The sequence below is a fragment of the Podarcis tiliguerta genome (assembly GCF_965153285.1).
Source record: "Podarcis tiliguerta genome assembly, chromosome: 1".
In the NCBI taxonomy this organism is placed as follows: domain Eukaryota; kingdom Metazoa; phylum Chordata; class Lepidosauria; order Squamata; family Lacertidae; genus Podarcis; species Podarcis tiliguerta.
In genome coordinates this window covers 85977817-85996385 of record NC_139534.1, presented here as the reverse complement: position 1 = coordinate 85996385, position 18569 = coordinate 85977817, and the positions used below count along the sequence as shown (strand labels likewise).

Sequence of the window (18569 nt, the reverse complement as noted above, 5' to 3'; positions counted from 1 at the left end):
TTCTGCACTAAATCCAGCCACAATGGAAGCTCCACAATGAGTGCATTGCAGTAATCCAGGCACGAAGTTACCAATGCCTAAAGTTATCCTGGTTTAGGAATGGTCACAGCTGTCATACTACCAAAAGCTATTCTTGGCCACTGAGTGACACAGCTGGATCCAGGAGCATCCCAGACTGCGTACCTGGCTCCTCACAGGGTGTGTACAGCATACAGCGCAGACAACTGACAAATCACTCACAATGCTGCTGTCTTGCCTGATTTCAAGCTCAGTTTATATTTCCTCATCAAGTCCAATACTGCATACAGATTGTATGGAGAAATATGTTACATTTGTATGTTACGTTTTTAGGATTTGTATAGTTTATGAAGCAACATCCTGCAATCGAGTACATTCTCATAAACAAAACTTACAATAACTTTGTAAGTACTAAAAATATTTCAACAAATTCCACATTAAAAGGGTGTTCAGTAACTTTTTTCTTGGATGCCTCAAGTAATAGTTATGAAATAGGCAAACTTGCTATTAAAATGTATGGAACCAATGGCTGCCAAAGACCTAAGACCCAAAATTCATGTGACAATCACAGATCAGAGTTCCAGTTGCCTACCTCAGCTGCCTGGCAACATTTACAATTGCAGAATTGTCTTCATTCCAAAGTTATCTCTGGTGGTTTCACTTCATCAGAGGCGCCAGATGTACGCAAATTCTTGATTTCTATACAGAATAGCTGTTGTGGGTTCAGTAAGTAAGTTTTTATTTTCAGATTTTTGCTAAGACCAGAACCTCACACTTGATTAAACTTTAAATACAACAGATCTCTGAATTTAAAGCAACTGGAAGATGCAAGAGGGCAGGCTGCATGGCACACAGAACTATTCTCTCCAACCAACCCCTCACCATTTACCAGCATCTGCTGTCTAAGGCATCCATCTCTTTCTGCCTAAGGGTAGGGCTGGCCTTGTTAGAATTATTTTTAGGATAACTGACCTAGCATTAAAGAGAGGCATGAAATGCCCAGTGGTTTGCTAAGAAATTTCCTTCCCATAGATTAGTGGTCTGTAAGAGTTATGGGAAAGCTTGTGAACATTCCTTTTTTTTTTGAGCTGGACTACAGTATTTCCCCTACTTTCTTCCCTATCTCATGGTACTTTGCACAATATTTAAAAAAACAAAAGCAGGCCATGTTGTTCCATAACATCAAAGGAAAGACCAAAACCCACAGTCAAGCAATACTTTTATTAGGACCAACCAAAATGTCACATAATTTACAATATTTTGAGGAAACACAGATCCTTGCATGCAGCAAAGGGACGGAATGGGGAGATAGTGTTGTCAATTTAACAATACGTTTTTTGGAAGGGGGTTATTAGTCTCTATTAGTTTTTATTGTAGCTTTTTGTTGTTGTTCACTTAAAAAGTTATTTCTGTGCAATGGTGGCTTTGCACTAGTGGGGAGGGATTTCATCATAGATGTTTTGCCAATCCTTTTATCCACTGCAGCCCTTTGTGTTATATCCGACACTATTCTGCAGCCCACCCCCCCAACCTCAAGTATTGAGTGAGAGAGGTATTGGTGAAAGTCAGGTACCCTGCCTTCAGGGGCAGATCTGCTATGAAATTAATGAATCTTAAGCTTCAGGGTCTTTAATCCCAGAGGGCCCCAGAAGCAACTTTAGCCCAGGCTGCTTTTAAAAAATGAATCTAGTAGACCCAATCTGAGTCGCACAACTCATATTGATTATTTTGTTGTTGTTTATATTTCAACAATCCTGAAGTTTCAGAGTTGGTAGTGCATATGTGGTGATCTGTCATGGAACAACCCCAGAAGATATCAGGCATTACCTCATTGCTGGTTGTGAAGGGACCCCCATAACAGTTCAAGCTTCAGGGCTCCAAAAATGTAGGTCTGCCACAGCCCGTCTTGCGCGAGTAAAGTGCTTTCTGCTAGTGTAAAGCCACCATGGCATACAACTCACTATATCATTTAAAGTTTTCTTGAACTAGCTTTAAAAGTGCATATCACTTTCCCATTTTGATGAAGTACCAAAAGCAACCAGGAAGAGTATATGTGCATCTTCAATACCTGCAAATTGAAATGAGTGATAATGTTATGCATCTGGACACAGTTAAGTGGAACTGCCGTGTCTGAGCTAAGAACAGGGATGATGTGTACATTTGCACCTGCTGATCAGCAAAGGGAGGGGAGTTGTCCTATAGGGTGTGAGCGAGGCAGCGGTTTGCCACCAATCTGAGCACACTATGGGAGAAAACTTCCACTTGTGTTCAAAATGCTCTGAGCCTGTAAGGGGTGCAGGTGTGGGATGGCCTGGTGCTGGTGGTGATTTGAGAGCCAGTGTAGTTTTGTGGTTAGAGTGCTGGACTAAGATCTGGGAGATCAGGGTTCAAATCCCCACTCACCCATGGAGCCCATTGGGTAATCCCTTTGGTAGGTTAGGCTGAGAGGCAACTCTCAGCCTAACCTACCTCAGAGTTGTGAGGATGAACTGAGGAGGAGGCAAAGAACCATGTACACCACTTTGAGCTCTTTGGAGGGAAAAGTTGGGATATAAATGCAACAAATAAATCATAATTTGAAGGGCTCTGACCCGGTGGTAGAGCACCTCCTTTGCATGCAAAGGGTCCCAGCTCCCTCTCCAAAAAGACCAAACCAGTTTAGGAGAAAAGTAGGTCCCGTGTAGGAAAAGATTGAAGACTGTTAGCGTAGTAGGGAGTCCTCTGAGTTAGACTACCTGAGTCAGTACATGGCAGCTTCTTCTGCTCTTCTGTGGGCTCTTGCTGAGGCGGGAAGGCGACGTCAAGTTGCCTTCGTCTTCTCCCTCTCGCAACTTGGGGAAACGTGCCCGGCCGTGCAGCCGCCGCCGCCGCCGCTCCTGTAGGCGAGAAGCGAAGGCGGAGGTTGCCCCGTCGGGACTCCTCCTCCGAGGGCAGGGCCGGGGGCGGGCAGGCGGAGCAGGCAGCCGGAGGGAGCCCTAATCTCGCCGTCGCGCTCCTGCGGGGTGGAGAGAGACGTCGGCGCGGGGTCGAGTGAAGCAGCCGCCGCCGCCGCCGCCGCTCCAACCAGAGCCAGACTCACCGCGAGCCACCCCGGCCAGTCCTGGCGCCTGGTGGTGGCGGCTGCTCTGAGGAGGAGGAAGGTCGTCCGGCCGGCACCGCGGAGAGAGAGAGAAAGAGGGAGAGGGAGGGACAGAGAGCCGCGGGCGCCGTGCAGCAAGACGACTCGGGAGAACTCAACTTTCTGCTCGCCGCTCGCCAAGCAGGGGAGAGGCTGCGTCGTGCAGGGGCTGCGGGAGCTGCAGCAGGGGTCGCCACCATGAGGCGGCTCGGCGGCGTCCGCCCGCCTCCTCCTCCTCAGCCGCTGTTGCTGCTGCTGCTGGGAGCCCTATTCTACGTGCGAGGTAAGCGCTTCCGAAGGGACACCCCCCCCCCCGGTTTCCCGCGCTGCTCTCAGCCGCCGTGCGCTGTGAACGAGACGCGGCCGCAGCGCAGGGCACTTGCGTCGGGGAAAGGCTCCTTTCTCTCCTTTGCCTTTCTGCCGTGCGGCGTCCCGCGGTCGAAGTTGCTCCGGGCTTCCCGACAGGCGCTCGGCCCATGCTCAGGCGCGCTCGTCTCGCTTCACGTTTCGGACCGAGCCCCGACTTGAGCTCTCGCCAGGAATCCCCGGACTCGGCCAGTGGCGTTTTTCTGGCCCTCATTGCGGGTGCGCCTGTGTTCTGCTTATACAGAGCTGCTCCCCTTTTCCTAGACCTGCAGCCCTCTCTGGGCACGTACCTGGGAACAAATCCCGCTGAACAAAGCAGGACTTTTAAATAGCACCCAGCGCGCTTAGGTTAGCATTGCAGGGAAACCCCCCCCCCTTTCTTTGCTCCCCGGGGTCCTTGCCCTCGTGGCTGTGGACCAGAGAAACCTCGCAGTCTTCTCTCTCCTCCTCCCTTCCCCCACCCCTTTGTTTCTAAAACTAGAAGTGATGGCATCCAAGTTTCGGAGAGTTGGTGTGTCGGAGAGAGTTGCCTGTGTTCACTTGGCAAGGCCAGAAAGAGCACTCTGCACATGGTACAACAACTTCGCGTAATGATTTCCCCCCCCCCCCCGGCCAAATCCGGCACACACTGCCCTAGCCGCTGGTGGCGGGGAGGTGCTCTGGGGCAAAGCCTGGCTGAACTCTGGCTCAAATTAAGCCCGCTCCCTCCACGCGCAGGAGCAGCTGGGTGGAGCGGCGGCGGCGGCGGCTTTGCTCATTTGCAAGAGGTGCTCGAGTGTTTCTGGCGCCGGCGCGCGGGGCATCCCGCCGTGCTAACTACCTGCTTTCTTCTTCCCTACTTGGCATTGTCTTTGTCCCATCCGTCACACGCACGCCTCGTTCTCCGGCGATTCCCGTCCTCCTCAGCCTTCGCAGCTCATATTGTGTAGAGCATGCATCTGTTCGGGCCGCTGATCGGCTTTCCTGTCCCAGCCCTTCAAAGGTTTCTTCTTGCAACCCAACCGGATCCCTGCAAAGCCACAGCAAAGGGATCTCCACTTCCTTCATGTACTCTTGCCTTGAAACATGCTTGCTCTTCCCCCCACTCCTCCAAAGGGCAGCCGCCGCTTTTGATGCACATACGCCCACCTCCTCCGCTCTGAAGTTGATCTACTAAATTTATCCCTTTCTGTTCACCTCCCCCCCCTCTCCCTCCCTCTTTCTGTCTTCCCTTCTGCGGGTGAGTGAGAGACTGTGGCATTGTTAAATTCAGTGCTGGAAGGTTGTATGTGTGCAGGTTATTTCTAGCCTTCTCTTGCGTGTTGGGACAGCAGCCCTTCCTCAGCAGGAATGCAGCTGCTCTTCCTACCAGACAAGCCCCTTAAAGGTACAGACCTGCTAGGGTGGAATCTTAGGCTCAGTTTACTTTCTTTACCCTCAGATTTTTTGTGGTCTTGGGAGTGCTTTTATAGTAGTAGTAGTAGTAGTAGTAGTAGTAATAAATGCTCAAAGTGAGCACTCATAATAAATGCTATGTTGGGAGCAGGAAAGCATGTGAAGAAGAAAACAGCAGCTTTCTCCCTGCCTGTTGCTTGGAAGGAAGACTGTGCATCTTAAGTGTTTTGCAGTGCTGTATTTGAAACTGATGTAGAAAATGTGTTGTGGTTAGTGGTTCACAGATGTGTGCTGAGCACATTATTGGTGCTCAATAAACAGTGGCAGAGTAATAGTAACTTGTGTTCTTGGAGTGTGGGGGGGAAATATGCTCTGCTGTTTATTAATAAGTTGACGTTGTTGTTTGGAGGGGAGTGAAGTTTCCCAGATGTTTGTGGACAAGTTGACATTTTCTGTAGCAGGAAGTCGGAAGCATAAATGCATCTTCCTCTTCTTTTGGCTGCTGCCTGTGTAATTTCATCCACCTGTCTCTCCAGATGCTGATTGGGAGTTGCAGGAAGTCTCTCCCTTAGAAGTATTGGCTCCCATCATTCTCACAAGCATTGGCCTTGGGGCACAATGAGGTTGTGTTTAGCTTAAACAGTTCCTTTCTGATCAGAATGCTGCTTGCGCTCACATACACCCCCCCCCTTGCAGTGGCAGGAGCGATAGTTTGAAAATGCCGGATAGAACAGGCGGAACCTTAATTTATTTTTATTGCTAACCGGAGGAGTTTAAATTTCTCTGGCAAGTTCTGTGAGAGCGTAAAGGAACCATTTAAAGGCTAGACCACTGCCTAGATAGAGGAGTGGGTGGGATTTTATTTTGGCTCTTACCCAGGTGCTTCTATTTAATGTGTCCTGGCAGTTAATGACTGTTGGGGGGATGGTTTGCTGTAAAGTGTAGGTCATTTGTCATGCTTGCTTGTTAAGTGGCAGTGTGTTGATGTCTGCAGAAGGCACTTTTATGCCAGGTTGACTCAGGAATAGCAACATCCATAACTGAGGCTTCATTCCAGCATTATTCTCCTGAGTGTCCCTCTGGGGAAAAGTGCTGGCGTTTATGCCTGAATAAACAGTTTAGCACATTTTCTTCCACAGATATGCATTCTGCTTCAGTTTTTCTACTCACTGATTTTAGTTTTATCTCCATTTGTTCCTGCTTCCTTGAAGCGCTGAAGTATGCTAGATGAAATAAAATAATAAAAATTAATTGGGAAAAATAATTTATGCTTAAATTTAGGATACTTGCAAGAGCTGGTGCCTCTTTGTTTTTGTGAACAGTAGCTTCAGTGTGATTGTGAAGACAACTTCATATATTTAAAAGGTTAATAGAACGAAGGGCACAAGCAAATAATTTCAGATAAGAAACTCTTTCCTGTTTAATGTTGTGATACTGTACCCTGCTGTCAGGCTGCACCTTTATTTGTACGGCATCTGAGTGTGTGTACACAGGATATCTGCTCTCCCTATTCCTATTCACAGCTTTTATGTGGTGTCCCTGTTGTGCTGCACCATGCCAGTATCTGTGGGAAGATTTAGGTTCTTCAGAAGTGAGGCTACTGTGGCTGTGTGAGACCTGTTGGTTGGCCTTTGTGTGGTGCCATTTGTTCGTAATCAATAAGTTTGTTAACATTGCATGCCTTCATGACTTCCACACCATGCCCCATAGTTATAATACAGTGGTACCTCGGGTTACAGACGCTTCAGGTTACAGATTCCGCTAACCCAGAAATAGTACCTCCGGTTAAGAACTTTGCTTCAGGATGAGAACAGAAATTGTGCTTCGGAGGCGTGGCAGCAGCAGGAGGCCCCATTAGCTAAAGTGGTGCTTCAGGTTAATGATAGTTTCAGGTTAAGAACGGACCTCTGGAACGAATTAAGTACTTAACCTGAGGCACCACTGTATAGCAATGATTCAAACAGAGTATAGCACACATACTGCTGCTCTTGTCAAGAATTTTGAATGACTGCCCCTTGACCTTAATTTAATAGTTAATCGTAGAGGGAAGTTGGCACTCCAATCAAATTTTTAAGAGAGCTGCTTGAACTTAAGCACTTGTGGAAGTTCCATCCTCTGTCCTGGTAGTTTTTCTCTGTGACATGCGGTCACTCAATATCATGAATGTACTAGCAAACTCCCAATTATTATGATAGGTGAGATGTTTGTGGAGGAGAGTTTTAAGGACTTCAGAGTGGAAAGGTCAGTGAAGACCAGGTCCATCCAGGTTCTGGCATGGAAGACCCATCTTAACTTCTGTTCATTGTTGTGCCCAGGTGCATCCTTTACCTTTTCTCGTAGGAATTCATGAAAGCCATTCATTTGTGTGGAAGAAAGTACAGTCATACCTTGGTTGCTGAACAGAATGCATTCCGGGAGCCCGTTCGACTCCTGGAACCATTGAAAAACCAAAGCACGGCTTCCAATTGGCTGCAGGAGCCAATCGGACTCCGCGCCGTACATTGGGCTTCCAAAAATCGTTTGAAAACCGGAACACTCACTTCCGGTTTTCGATCATTTGGGAGCTGAAACGTTTGGCAACTAAGCCGTTCGAGATCCAAGGTATGACTGTTAAGTGCATTCAGAAACAGACACCTTCTGGAAAGGGTGCTAAATCTGTTTCCTGCACCATGTGATTTCAACAATGGAGAACCCTGCCTGCTTCCATCTGTGTACTCTCACCGTTCACCGTGGTTTCCGTTTCTTGATCACACCAGAGTGTGAAAGAATATTGGGAACTGGTCTCCTAATGTTTGAATCTCTATATACTTATCTGTATTATTTACAGTATTATTACCTCCCGTAATAGTTAACTCGGGTGGTGAGTGCTAACAGGGTTGCAACCAAAATAAGGCTGCTGGAAACAAGGAGGAAAGTATTGGTGTGCCACAGGGAATACTGAAGTTTTCAGGTGTACAAAAAATCATTTTTAAAAGCCCCAAACCTAAGGCGGCATCTACTTACTCAGCCCCACAAAAACCTGCCGTATGAAGGCTGAACATGCTGTGTAGCCACAGAATAATGTGTGTTAGTTGGAAAAAAAATCTGTATATGAATGGGGGAGGGCCTGATTAGTTGACTAGAACCCTGAACCAGGAGCATTCCTTCTGGAAATTGAGGACACAGTGCTATGTATGTGTGAGTGAGTGGTACAACATTTCCATATATGGAGACTGAGACTCTTTTGGCAAGGTTCTCTGAAGTCTTCAGCGGATGTTCTTCTAAGCCCTGTTACCTAAAATTTGTTTAAACAGCTCCTATCTGGGACCTTCAGCATACCCTTTCCCTAGTGACCCATAGGAGCAGTTTTGGCCTACCTGTGCTAAAAAGTGGTTGCAAACTTTGGGGGCTCTCCTGAGACTATTGCAGATGATAGAAGAGGAAAGAAACCCTTAATTTGACGGTAGCTCTTTGCTTCAGCAAGTACTATGGCAGCTATCAAAAAGGAGGCTGATAAGATAAAACTTGTTATGTTGGTCCTGAAGTTCAGAATGCCAGATAATAAATTTACCAGTGTACATGTCTGGCTGGTATGAATTACCCCTGCCTTTGATACCTGAGATACTTATTTATAGGACCCATCCTAGTCCTGTGACTATACTTTCTTAAAAAAACTTTTAATATTGAATTTTAAATTGCTGTAACCCATCCTGGAATCTGTTGGCAAAGGGTTGGCAATAAATTATGATCATGATGATGATGATATATGCAGCAAACCAAATTAATTGAAGGGTTCTGTTGATTGAACCCTTTTGATTTACCCCTTTAAGCAAGAAACAATGTAGAACAAGGAGCCTAGTGACACCTATATTCCTGCTTTTTCCTCTGAAAGGTCTCTTTGCTCTTTGGACCTCTGGATTCCCATTTGACTTTCTTTGCTCACAGAATTTTTTTCCTGCTTATTCTACTTTGGAAATCTATTATAGGCAAGCAAATTTCTCCTGGGCTGATTACACCTTACCTTGTACGGACTGAAGTAATGGAAAATAATCTCTGTCTGGGAACTGAAGAATGTAGTTTGGAGGTTTTTAAGCAGAAGTCTAGTGGTCATCTGCCACGGATGCTTTGCTTTGATTCCTGCATTGCAGGGGGTTGGACTAGATGACCCTAGGGGTCCCTTCTGATTCTATGAGTATTGTATAATGGAGTACTTCACAGAGGCAAACTTTTCTAATCTTTAAACCACTTGGTAGACTCTGAAAGGCTACTATTAGGTCAGTTTGAGTTCACAGTTGTAGCTCCTTTTTAAAGACAGTTTTCCTAATCCGGATAAATTAAATTATTTCTGTACCATCTAGTTCAAGTTTTTAAAGGTTATTACACAGACAAAGCATGTGATCTGTGGTAGACTCAAAAGGTGGGGTGAAAAAAAATGGTGGGTGTAACATTCCCATCATTTTTAAATGAAAGGTGTTGCTAGTTTGCTGCAGGGTAATAATAGATATTTACAAATATTTTCAGTCTCAAACAAGTTACACTCCTCAATAAAAGTAATACCTATCTTCTCAGTTATGTGTTCAATAGCTTCTCCTCATCCTCAAAAGGAGGTTGCAAGTACCACAGTTTGTGAAAATGAGGCAGAAATGTAAATAGTTACACTTCTCTTTATGTTAGAATGCAGATTGTCTGGGATATTTATTATTATTATAGTTACTGTTTCTTTACTGACAGGTTTTGTTTGTTTGGAAAAATGCTATTCTAGGAAGCAAATAAAAAGGATTGGGGGAGGAAAACATGGAAGAAACAGGCCACCATTTACAAAAACTGCGTGTGTGTGTGTGTGTGTGTGTGTGTGTGTGATGTACGGTATATTAAAAGGGTGTACACACATAGTATTAATGGCGAGGCAGCCTTATAATAAGCTTGGGAGATTGGATTACTGAAAAGCCCCACCAGCTGAATCTTGGTAGGAGATCAAATAAATTCTGAGGAGTTTCTCACAATTTGCTTTCCTTATATTCCTTTTAAGGGGTGACAACCATGAGAAACGGATACAAATACAGAAAGATTAATTGTCTCTATGTGTTTATATAAAACGTTTCAGGTTATCAGAATTTTTGTTTTTACTCATTTAAAGCTATTGTAGTGTTGCTCTATTTCTTTTTCTTATTTCCATGGAATGCATAGAGTGCCCTTACTGGTTTTCTCTTTACGGGCATTGAAGTATGAAAAAAAGGTTCCCTTAATTGATGTGGGACTGAAACATACTAATTATGGTGCTCATACAGCATTCTCTCTCTCTCTCTCTCTCTCTCTCTCTCTCACTCTCACTCTCACTCTCTCTCTCACTCTCTCTCTCTCTCACACACACACACTATATCCTATGTAAAATAACAGACAATAATGCAGATTATACAGTGGAACAAGTGCTTTAAGACAGATACAATATGAAGCTTTGTAAAAATCCCTCCGTGAGATCTCATGTTTGTGTTTCCATGCAATTTTAAAAAAGCTCTTATTCTTTCTTCTTGCTGTGCAAACCTTTTATGCAAGTAGAAAAACTTGGCCATGCAAAAGTCATGGTTTTGAAGATTTAACTCTTTGACTGCCACTGTGATTTCATTTATTTATTTATTCATTTATTTCATAAAATTTACATACCGTTTGACTGTCAAAATAATTGAAGTGGTTACATTGCAATGTTTTGGTGTCGTTCTCTCTCTCTCCCCCCCCCCCCCCGCGCATGCGCAAATTTTGTAGTGCTTCAAGTGAAAACAAGGACTGGGGAAATAAAAGCAGTTCATAGAAGGGTGGCCGGCACCATTGCTGTATCTCTGCATACCTTTTATTGAGACTGCCACATTGCCTGCTGAGTATTTGGTGCCCATTTTTTAAGTACAGTGGAACCTATCTTGTCGAACGTAATCTGTACCAGAATCACATTCGACTTCCAAAACGTTCAACAACTGAGGCGCAAAGGGCTGTCGGTAGTTTCCATTGAGAAAATGGAAAAACACGCAGGGGAAGCCGTTTGACTTCCGAGGCATGTTCAAAAACGGAAGCATTTACTTCCGGGTTTTTGGCATTCGGGTTCCGAAATGTTCGGCTTCCAAGACGCTTGAAAACCAAGGTTCCACTGTAACACATTCCATTACCCTGTGCCCAAACATTTCTGAACAGTTAAAAAAGTATACTCTGTTAAATATTTATTATCTTTCTAGTTTGTGAAAAGCCGGATGCGCATCTACACATGCTCATGCTAGAGTGGTGTTTCTTTTAGGAGTGAAATACAATTGGTGTAGATAATTTCACCACTATTGAGTTGTATGTGACATGGGGACATAGCTGCAGTTAGGAACTCCTGCCCTCATTTTGCCACTTCTCTTGTATTATGTTGTAAGCTGCCCAGAGTGGCCGGGGAAACCCAACTAGATGGGTGGGATATAAAACAATAATATAACAACAACAACAACAGTGCTGGAACAGACGCAGATTGCCTTGCTACTACTCTCTCTCCAGATAAATAATATCCTGGATGCAGTCTAATTTTACAGAGGAAACCATGAACCTGTTAATAAATGTGCCTGCCAAATACAGATTAGATAAACAAAGATCTTTGCTAAATCCCCTTTCTGTTGTTGTTTCTGTGGCTGTTCCTTTAATATTACTTAAGGAAATCTTTTCAGGAATATGATAAACCATTTCCTTTTTGAAAGTGCATGCCCTTTAAAAAGTATGCTGCTGGCTTCACCTGATGGAGGAGCGTTTGAGCTGGGCTTCTCTTGGCATTCAGCATGCTCACACTGCATTAATTGGCATACTGTATTTAGTGGCTGTCTGCATTTCACACAAATCATGACAAAGAACACTAATTGCAGCTGTTGTCCATGAAGTTAATGTGTCTAACGGTTCGGCTTTTACCATTGAGTTTGCAGTATCTTTGGTTCACTGACATGGCTGTTTTGTTAGGCGTCGGTCTTCTATGGGATTTTGTTCCCTGTGCTGAGTGTTAGGGATATCAGTTTAATCCAGGGGTAGGCAACCTAAGGCCTGGGGGCCGGATCCGGCCCAGTCACCTTCTAAATCCGGCCTGCAGATGGTCTGGGAATCACTGTGTTTTTACATGAGTAGAATGTGTCCTTTTATTTAAAATGCACCTCTGGGTTATTTGTGGGGCCTGCCTGGTGTTTTTACAGGAGTAGAATGTGTGCTTTTATTTAAAATGGCCCACAGCTGAAAAAGGTTGCTAACCCCTGGTTTAATCCCTCTTCTCCATCTCGACAAGAACAGAGTTTGCTAATATAGAAAGCGAAAGTAAAGTGTATTCCCTTCCACTACCATTGCTAGATTGTAATCTCAGGAATTATTGGTCTTGTTTGTTTTGTATAGAGTTGGTAAGAGCAAAGTAGTGCCCTTTTTGATTGCTTGCTTGAATGTGGATGAGACCATACTTAGCTGTTCCTCCAGCATTTCCTTTGGAGTGGTGATATGATCTATTTCATACATGGGGGTCCTAGGTAAAGGGACCCCTAAACAATTAAGTCCAGCCGCAAACGACTCTGGGGTTGTGGTGCTCATCTTGCTTTACAGGCCAAGGGAGCCAGCGTTTGTCTGCTTCCGCAGACAGTTTTTCCGGGTCATGTGGCCAGCATGACTAAGCCGCTTCTGGTGAAACCAGAGCAGCGCACGGAAACACCGTTTACCTTCCCGCCAGAGTGGTACCTATTTATCTACTTGCACTGCATGCTTTCGAACTGCTAGGTTGGCAGGAGCTGGGACCGAACAACAGGAGCTCATCCCATCACAGGGATTCGAACCGCCGACCTTTCAATCGGCAAGCCCAAGCAGCACAGTGGTTTAACCCACAGCGCCACCTGTGTCCCGCATGGGGGTCCTAAGGTTGCTGTTAAATCAAGTGTTTGTGATTGCTCCTCTCCTCCAACAACACAACTCTTTAAAAATGGTTCTAGGGCATGTGAAAGCATACTCATTTGATGATCCAGCATAGTCTAATTATACATAGTTAACTCTGTGAATTGATGGAGTGTAGTAGATTCTGTAGTTTGAAACTGAGTAGCTTCATTTACAGTGCCATCCTATACTCAGAAATAAGCCCCACTGACTTCCAACGAAGTTTGGTCCCAGGTAAGCGGGTATAGGATTGAAGGCTCAACCATGCAAGTGTTTTTGATGACTAGAATTGCCAGTGTGGGAACAAATTTATTCCAGTGGAAGGCTTTATCATTGCCCCATTGCTAAGTAAGTTTCATCAATATTCCTGACCTTAGAATTGTAATGAACAATGTTGGCTCTTGCTGTTTTGTGGAAAGGTTGGCATTATGCAATTTCTTTCTAGGCTAAAGTCACACATCTATTTTCAGATGCTTTAATGGCCTCCCTCCTTACAGTCCCCATGGATAAGTTATGGTTGTACTGCTTTAAATATCACCACAAACTCTCCAGTCATTGTGGAAGAAGGTTCTCTTTCAACCTGCCTGTGTTACCCTATAATTGGATGTGATCCTATCTCAATGCAGTTGGTGATGGTGTGTAACTCCTCTCCACCGTACTTTTCTGCCTCCTCAGCCACCATTCCTCCTCCCTATTGAAAACAGCCTGATACAGGGGGAAACCTTTTCAATTTCATAGATCCTTTAACAACTTTCTAAAATAGTACCATATGCATCAAGGCTGATGCACATGCATGCTTTTTGAAAGAGAGAAGGCAGTGTAATTTATTTATTTTTTTGGTTATATATTGATATTTCTTTCCACATTTTTTCTTTATATTTTTCTTTTTTTGCATTATTCCTTTATAAATGAAAATCTTTCAATAAAAAAACTTTTTATAGTACATGTTGAACTTCATTTTTGTATTTCATATGTGTATATCCAAAGCATGAGGGTGGCTCAAAAAATGCTTTAAGTTGCATGTATGAAATCTGCTTTCTTTTATAGCCAGGGTTGGATCATAAATTAGTTCATTCAATTGATTAAAACATCTGCCCAGCTTGAATATGTGTTTGCACTGCCACTTCATGTCCCTTCCTTACAAAACATACAAAGGTTTTAAAATACTCCATCATACTGTTAACTCACATAAGATTACCCGTGGCTAATAAATAAATTTATCACTTGCTTTTCTTCCCTAGTTACATCTGCTGACAAAAGAGTCCAGTCAAGCGGTTTCTGACATCCGTTGTGTCATCGTTGTCTCCGCGAAGCTCCTAAATCTCACATAACCATTGCTGGTATTGGTTATACGGTTGGCCCACATCTTATGCAAGGGATTGGTTTCAAAGGTAACACGTATTTGCGGCAATTGTGTATAGCCAAAATCATGTTACCCTTGGAACCACCCTGAGGCTATCCAAGCTAGGCTGCCTTCTAGAAGGCAGTTGGTGAGGGGAAGAGAAAAAGCATCCCTATCAGTCCTAGAGCTGGGGTGCCTTGCCCTGGAAGCAACAGCAAGAGCTTAAAAGCCATTTCCGTGCTGACTCCGCTCGCGGTTACCACAACAAGAGCTTTTAAGCTGTTGCCCTTGCTTCTCAGGCTCATTTGACACACAGACTCTGGGACTGGTAGGGATGCTCTCACGAGATCATAGACCACACCCGCCTTGCCCACTTATAGTTGAAATAGTGTAGGTTAAATGTGCTCAAGGTGCACCCTGTTTGTTGATCAGAATAACGATCCTGTGAAAGCTGGATGGGTGATACACTATTGTGATTTACTTTAGGGAAATCCAGTGCTTATTGAATAGCAAACAGTGGGTGCTTTTTAAAAACCAAACCAAAGTGATCAGCACAGAAGTAGTCTTCAAAACACATCTACTAATCACCCAGCACACCAATTTATTCCTTGTTACTAAGATAGGCAAGAACTTTAGTATTCTTTTTGTAACTGGCTGGCAGTCCATCCCAGTTTACGGATTATTCTGTCCCCGTTGCATCATTGTTATTGTTTTAATATTGCATGTCTCATTAGTGTTCAGTCATAATCGGGCTAGCTCTCCGGTAGAGGGTGGTGACCTAGCTTTCCCCGGTTTCCTTCTTGCCACTCCTCTTTATGACCCCTGTTGTCTCTTTGTTTTCCCCTGTTAAATTTGTGCTGGTGATGTGGCATGTGTGCTGTTTTTCCAAATAGCCTGAAGTTGGCTGTAACCAAGAGCAGCAGTTAAATAGAGCCCAATTTCGCTGCTTCCTGGCGTTCAATTGTTTAACTCCATTTTCTGGATTTCTGCGGTTTTGATTTACAGAGAAGCAAACCTCCGTGGTGCCTCTGGGCATCTCTTAAAGCCATTAGAACAAGCTCCATTATTTTCTGGTGCTTAGAAATTCTTCTCTTCAGTCCTAGCATCCATCAAAATAATGTATTCCCTGTAAAGGCTTCTGGAAAATGTTTTAATGGGACCTTTTCACACTTGGGGACAGTTCTTGGATGGAAGAGAAATTGGGGGAAGAGGGAATGCGGGTCAGGCTCATAGAGGGTCTGACTCTGCCTTGCACTGAGCATTGACCTGTATCCTCTCTGCCTTTACCTCTGTGCAAGAGGGAGTGGTGTGAACAGAGCAGAACCAAAGCTGGCCACAAAAAGCGCTGGGAGGAAGAAGGGGAAAAAAGACCCCACTCTTGACAAAGAGGCAATTGTACAAAGGTGCCGTATAATTTATCTCCAGGAGTTTATTCCTGGTTGCTTTTCCTGGAAAGACCAAAAAACTGCCTTCCTCTACTCACTGTTTCCCTCTTCAAGGGATATGCTGGAGAGGAAAAAGAGAGAGAGGAAACATTTATTAGTGAAAGACCCATCTATCTTCCACTCTCCTTCTCATGCCTATGCTCTCTCCACTCCACTTGAAAGGGCAATGCCTTTGGCAGGAAACCTACTCTTGCTATTGGTCTGCCAAATGATTCAGTTTCTTTTAAGTCTTTGCCTCTTTCCTAGTTCAACTCTTCAAAGTTAAATCGGTCTTGGAAGAGTTGTTTGAGGAGGTCTGCTTGGTGTGCACTTGAGGTCATGGGAACTTTGTTCCCATTGGGTTGGATAAATTGTGCAGCAGATACTTATTTTGGTTAATATGGCATATGCGCAAAATGAGATACAGTCAATTTGCAATTTATACACAATTTAACTTGAATGAATTTAACTTCACATGCTTGACCTAAAAAAATTAAAGGGGACAGGCTTTTGGGGTGGGGTGGGGGGAGGAACGTTGGCAGTCCCACCTGCCATTGCACTCACCTTGGGAGAGCGTTTGGATGTTCAGGGAGCATGTTCAGCAGCCTTTGGAGAGTGTGTGTGGCCTTGGGAGAGAGTTTAAAGGTACAGGGACAGTTTCTTTAGACTATACATGATTTTGGCATTTTGCGCTATCCCAGTACGTACGCCCTACATAAGTTGAGAGTTGAATATGCTAGTTAAAAGCAGTGCTGTTGATAAAAATCCATATTGGCATAGGGTACAGCAGGCATTGTCAAGGGGGCACCACGAATGCTGGGGTGCCTCTGAAATCTTCCCCTGCCATCTACAAAGCCTCTGAGCACACACGCATGCACACACACAATTACTGCCCCTTGGTCATGAGGTGGCAAGGGTATATACCCTTTTCTCCCTTTAAATTGACAATGAGCTAAAGGACGAAGTTGGAAGAGTGTTTTTCCAAGGCCAGGTTAATTTGACTGGATCTTACTTTTACCCACATCCCTTAGAAAAGTGAAGAAAAGATATACACACTTTGTCTTGTGGGGAAGACCTGATCTAGGGGAGGAGGGAGAGGAGAGGAAGGGCCAGAGGTGGGGAGGGGAGCCCATAGCACTCACTCGAAAATCCAAATAAGCACATGGGCCAGAAATGGTTGGCAACTCCTGGGAGATGCAGAGTTGACATTCTGGCAATGTGGGAGCATTTATGTATTCTCTTCCATCTGTTTTCATATATGTTCAGTCGTAGCCTTTAAGAAAGGATTAGTGTCAGCGCAAAGTGTTTATTTGAGAGGAATAAGAGGGAAGGAAGTTCAGAGACAGAAGGTGTTGCGGAAGAAGATGCAAACTTAGCAGTGAGGGACAATTATAGAGGTGCCTCATCAACGAAGAGAAGAAGGAGCAGAGGTGTTGGCAGGAGCCAGTCTGTCTTCAGGCACAGAAGCGCTAGAGCTTGAAGAGGAAGATGGAAACTGTAAGGCCTGAGTGGCAGGTGTGAGATGCGCTTTGCTGATTGCATATTGAAGTGCTAGATGAAGGGGTGCAAGGCATCAACGGAGGGGAAGTGGAAGGGAAAGGGTTTTAATGCTTTGCATTGAGGACAGATGCTGGCAGAGTTTTAATTGGGGTGGGGAGAGTATAGAAACATACTCAGAATTTTGATTTGGTTTTGTATTTGCCACTTTCCCAGCCACAAAGCTGAGAACAAACTGGCTCACGGGAAGAGGCAAGTATTAAAAATAGGAAACCACATAATAGAATATGTAAGAGAGGCCATATCCACACAGGTCAGACCATCCTGTGTTAGGGTGCTAAAATATCAACAACCCAGCCAATGGTCTTGGTGACTGATTTTCAAGAAGCCGAGATCAGGGAGCACATGACAGAGGGCTGCAGAGTACAATGAACAGGGAAGGTAATTTAAAAGATAAATACATGAGAGTAACTGCTCCAGCATTGGTTCAGAATTAGGTTGTGTTTACTACATCAGTTCTGTGTGTTTTGTTTTCTAGTGGAATACACAATCTGCGCATAATACCATATTTCATCATTAATATTCTAATACAGTTTTTAAATACAAAAATGGTTAACACTGTAAGTAAAATGTTTATTCTATTTAACAATATTTTAAAATGTATGGTGCTGTAACAAGGAATATAGTTTTAAATAATAATAAAAATTGTTGCTATACTGGCCAGTTGTATGATTTGAGTATGGCTAATTTTATTTTAATGTGTAATGTTTCTCACCATAAGGTTTCAGAGTGGGTTACAACAATCTAATAATGCAATTAAAAACAAGTAAACTAGTTTATACAATTTACGACATGGTTATTAGTTTTAATGTTGCTTTGTTTTTACCATTGGGGGGTGGCTTTGGATTATGAGCTATCACAAGCTAATTTAATTTTATAATTAGGTATTACCATTACCGAATTGTCCCTTAATTGGTAGCAAAGGCCATGTCAACAAGTTTAACAAAGTTTAACAAAACAAAAACAAGCCACATGGATGAACTAACGACACAGTACAATCAGACTTGGAACAAGGAACGTCCTAGACACCCTTCTCTGTGTCTGATTATATTGTATGTTCATATACAACTGGCTTTCACGTATTCCTTGTTATAAGGGCTCCAAGAACAGAAAGAAGGAACTATTTTGTTTCTTTCAATACAATTCTGAGCAGTTGCAGTGTGCACATGCACACATGATGCAGTGCTCCCCACTCCTGCACCATTTCAAAGCATGTTGGGAATCATTCATTTTGCACCATGTTCCTCATTGAAACCTCCCAGCACATAGAAAGCTCATGGATCCGGGGAAAGGTTAGCATAGAAGATGATGCAGCACGCACTGCTTCGTGTTTGAATCAGCTCTGAGGCTGCATCCACATGAGCCTACCACTCTTTCAGTCTTCATTGTTTTGGCACATAGTATACATCTCTCAGCCATTCCGTCTGTATTAACCACAAGGAGAAAAATGAAAGCTAAACTTTGCAGATAAGTGTATCAG

General features: G+C 44.0%; 2 protein-coding genes across 7 annotated transcripts in view; one reads left to right on the top strand and one right to left on the bottom strand.

Moving 5' to 3' along the window:
• CSTPP1 (centriolar satellite-associated tubulin polyglutamylase complex regulator 1) overlaps positions 1-4564 on the bottom strand; it is a 128387-nt gene extending 123823 nt beyond the window's left edge. The window contains exon 1 of one of the 2 annotated variants that reach the window (XM_083457595.1): positions 4323-4564. In XM_083457595.1, coding sequence (XP_083313721.1) covers positions 4323-4549 — 227 coding nt within the window. In that variant the 5' untranslated portion in view covers positions 4550-4564. Of the gene's footprint in view, positions 1-2753; positions 2911-4322 lie in introns of those variants that run through there. The other variant, XM_083457596.1, reaches the window with a different exon arrangement.
• Positions 2968-18569, top strand: part of LRP4 (LDL receptor related protein 4) — a 98303-nt gene continuing 82701 nt past the window's right edge. For 3 of the 5 annotated variants that reach the window (XM_083456236.1, XM_083456239.1, XM_083456238.1), the window contains exon 1: positions 2981-3419. In XM_083456236.1, the coding sequence (XP_083312362.1) occupies positions 3335-3419 (85 nt within the window). In that variant the 5' untranslated portion in view covers positions 2981-3334. Of the gene's footprint in view, positions 3420-18569 lie in introns of all 5 variants that reach the window. The other 2 variants (XM_083456235.1, XM_083456237.1) reach the window with 2 other exon arrangements.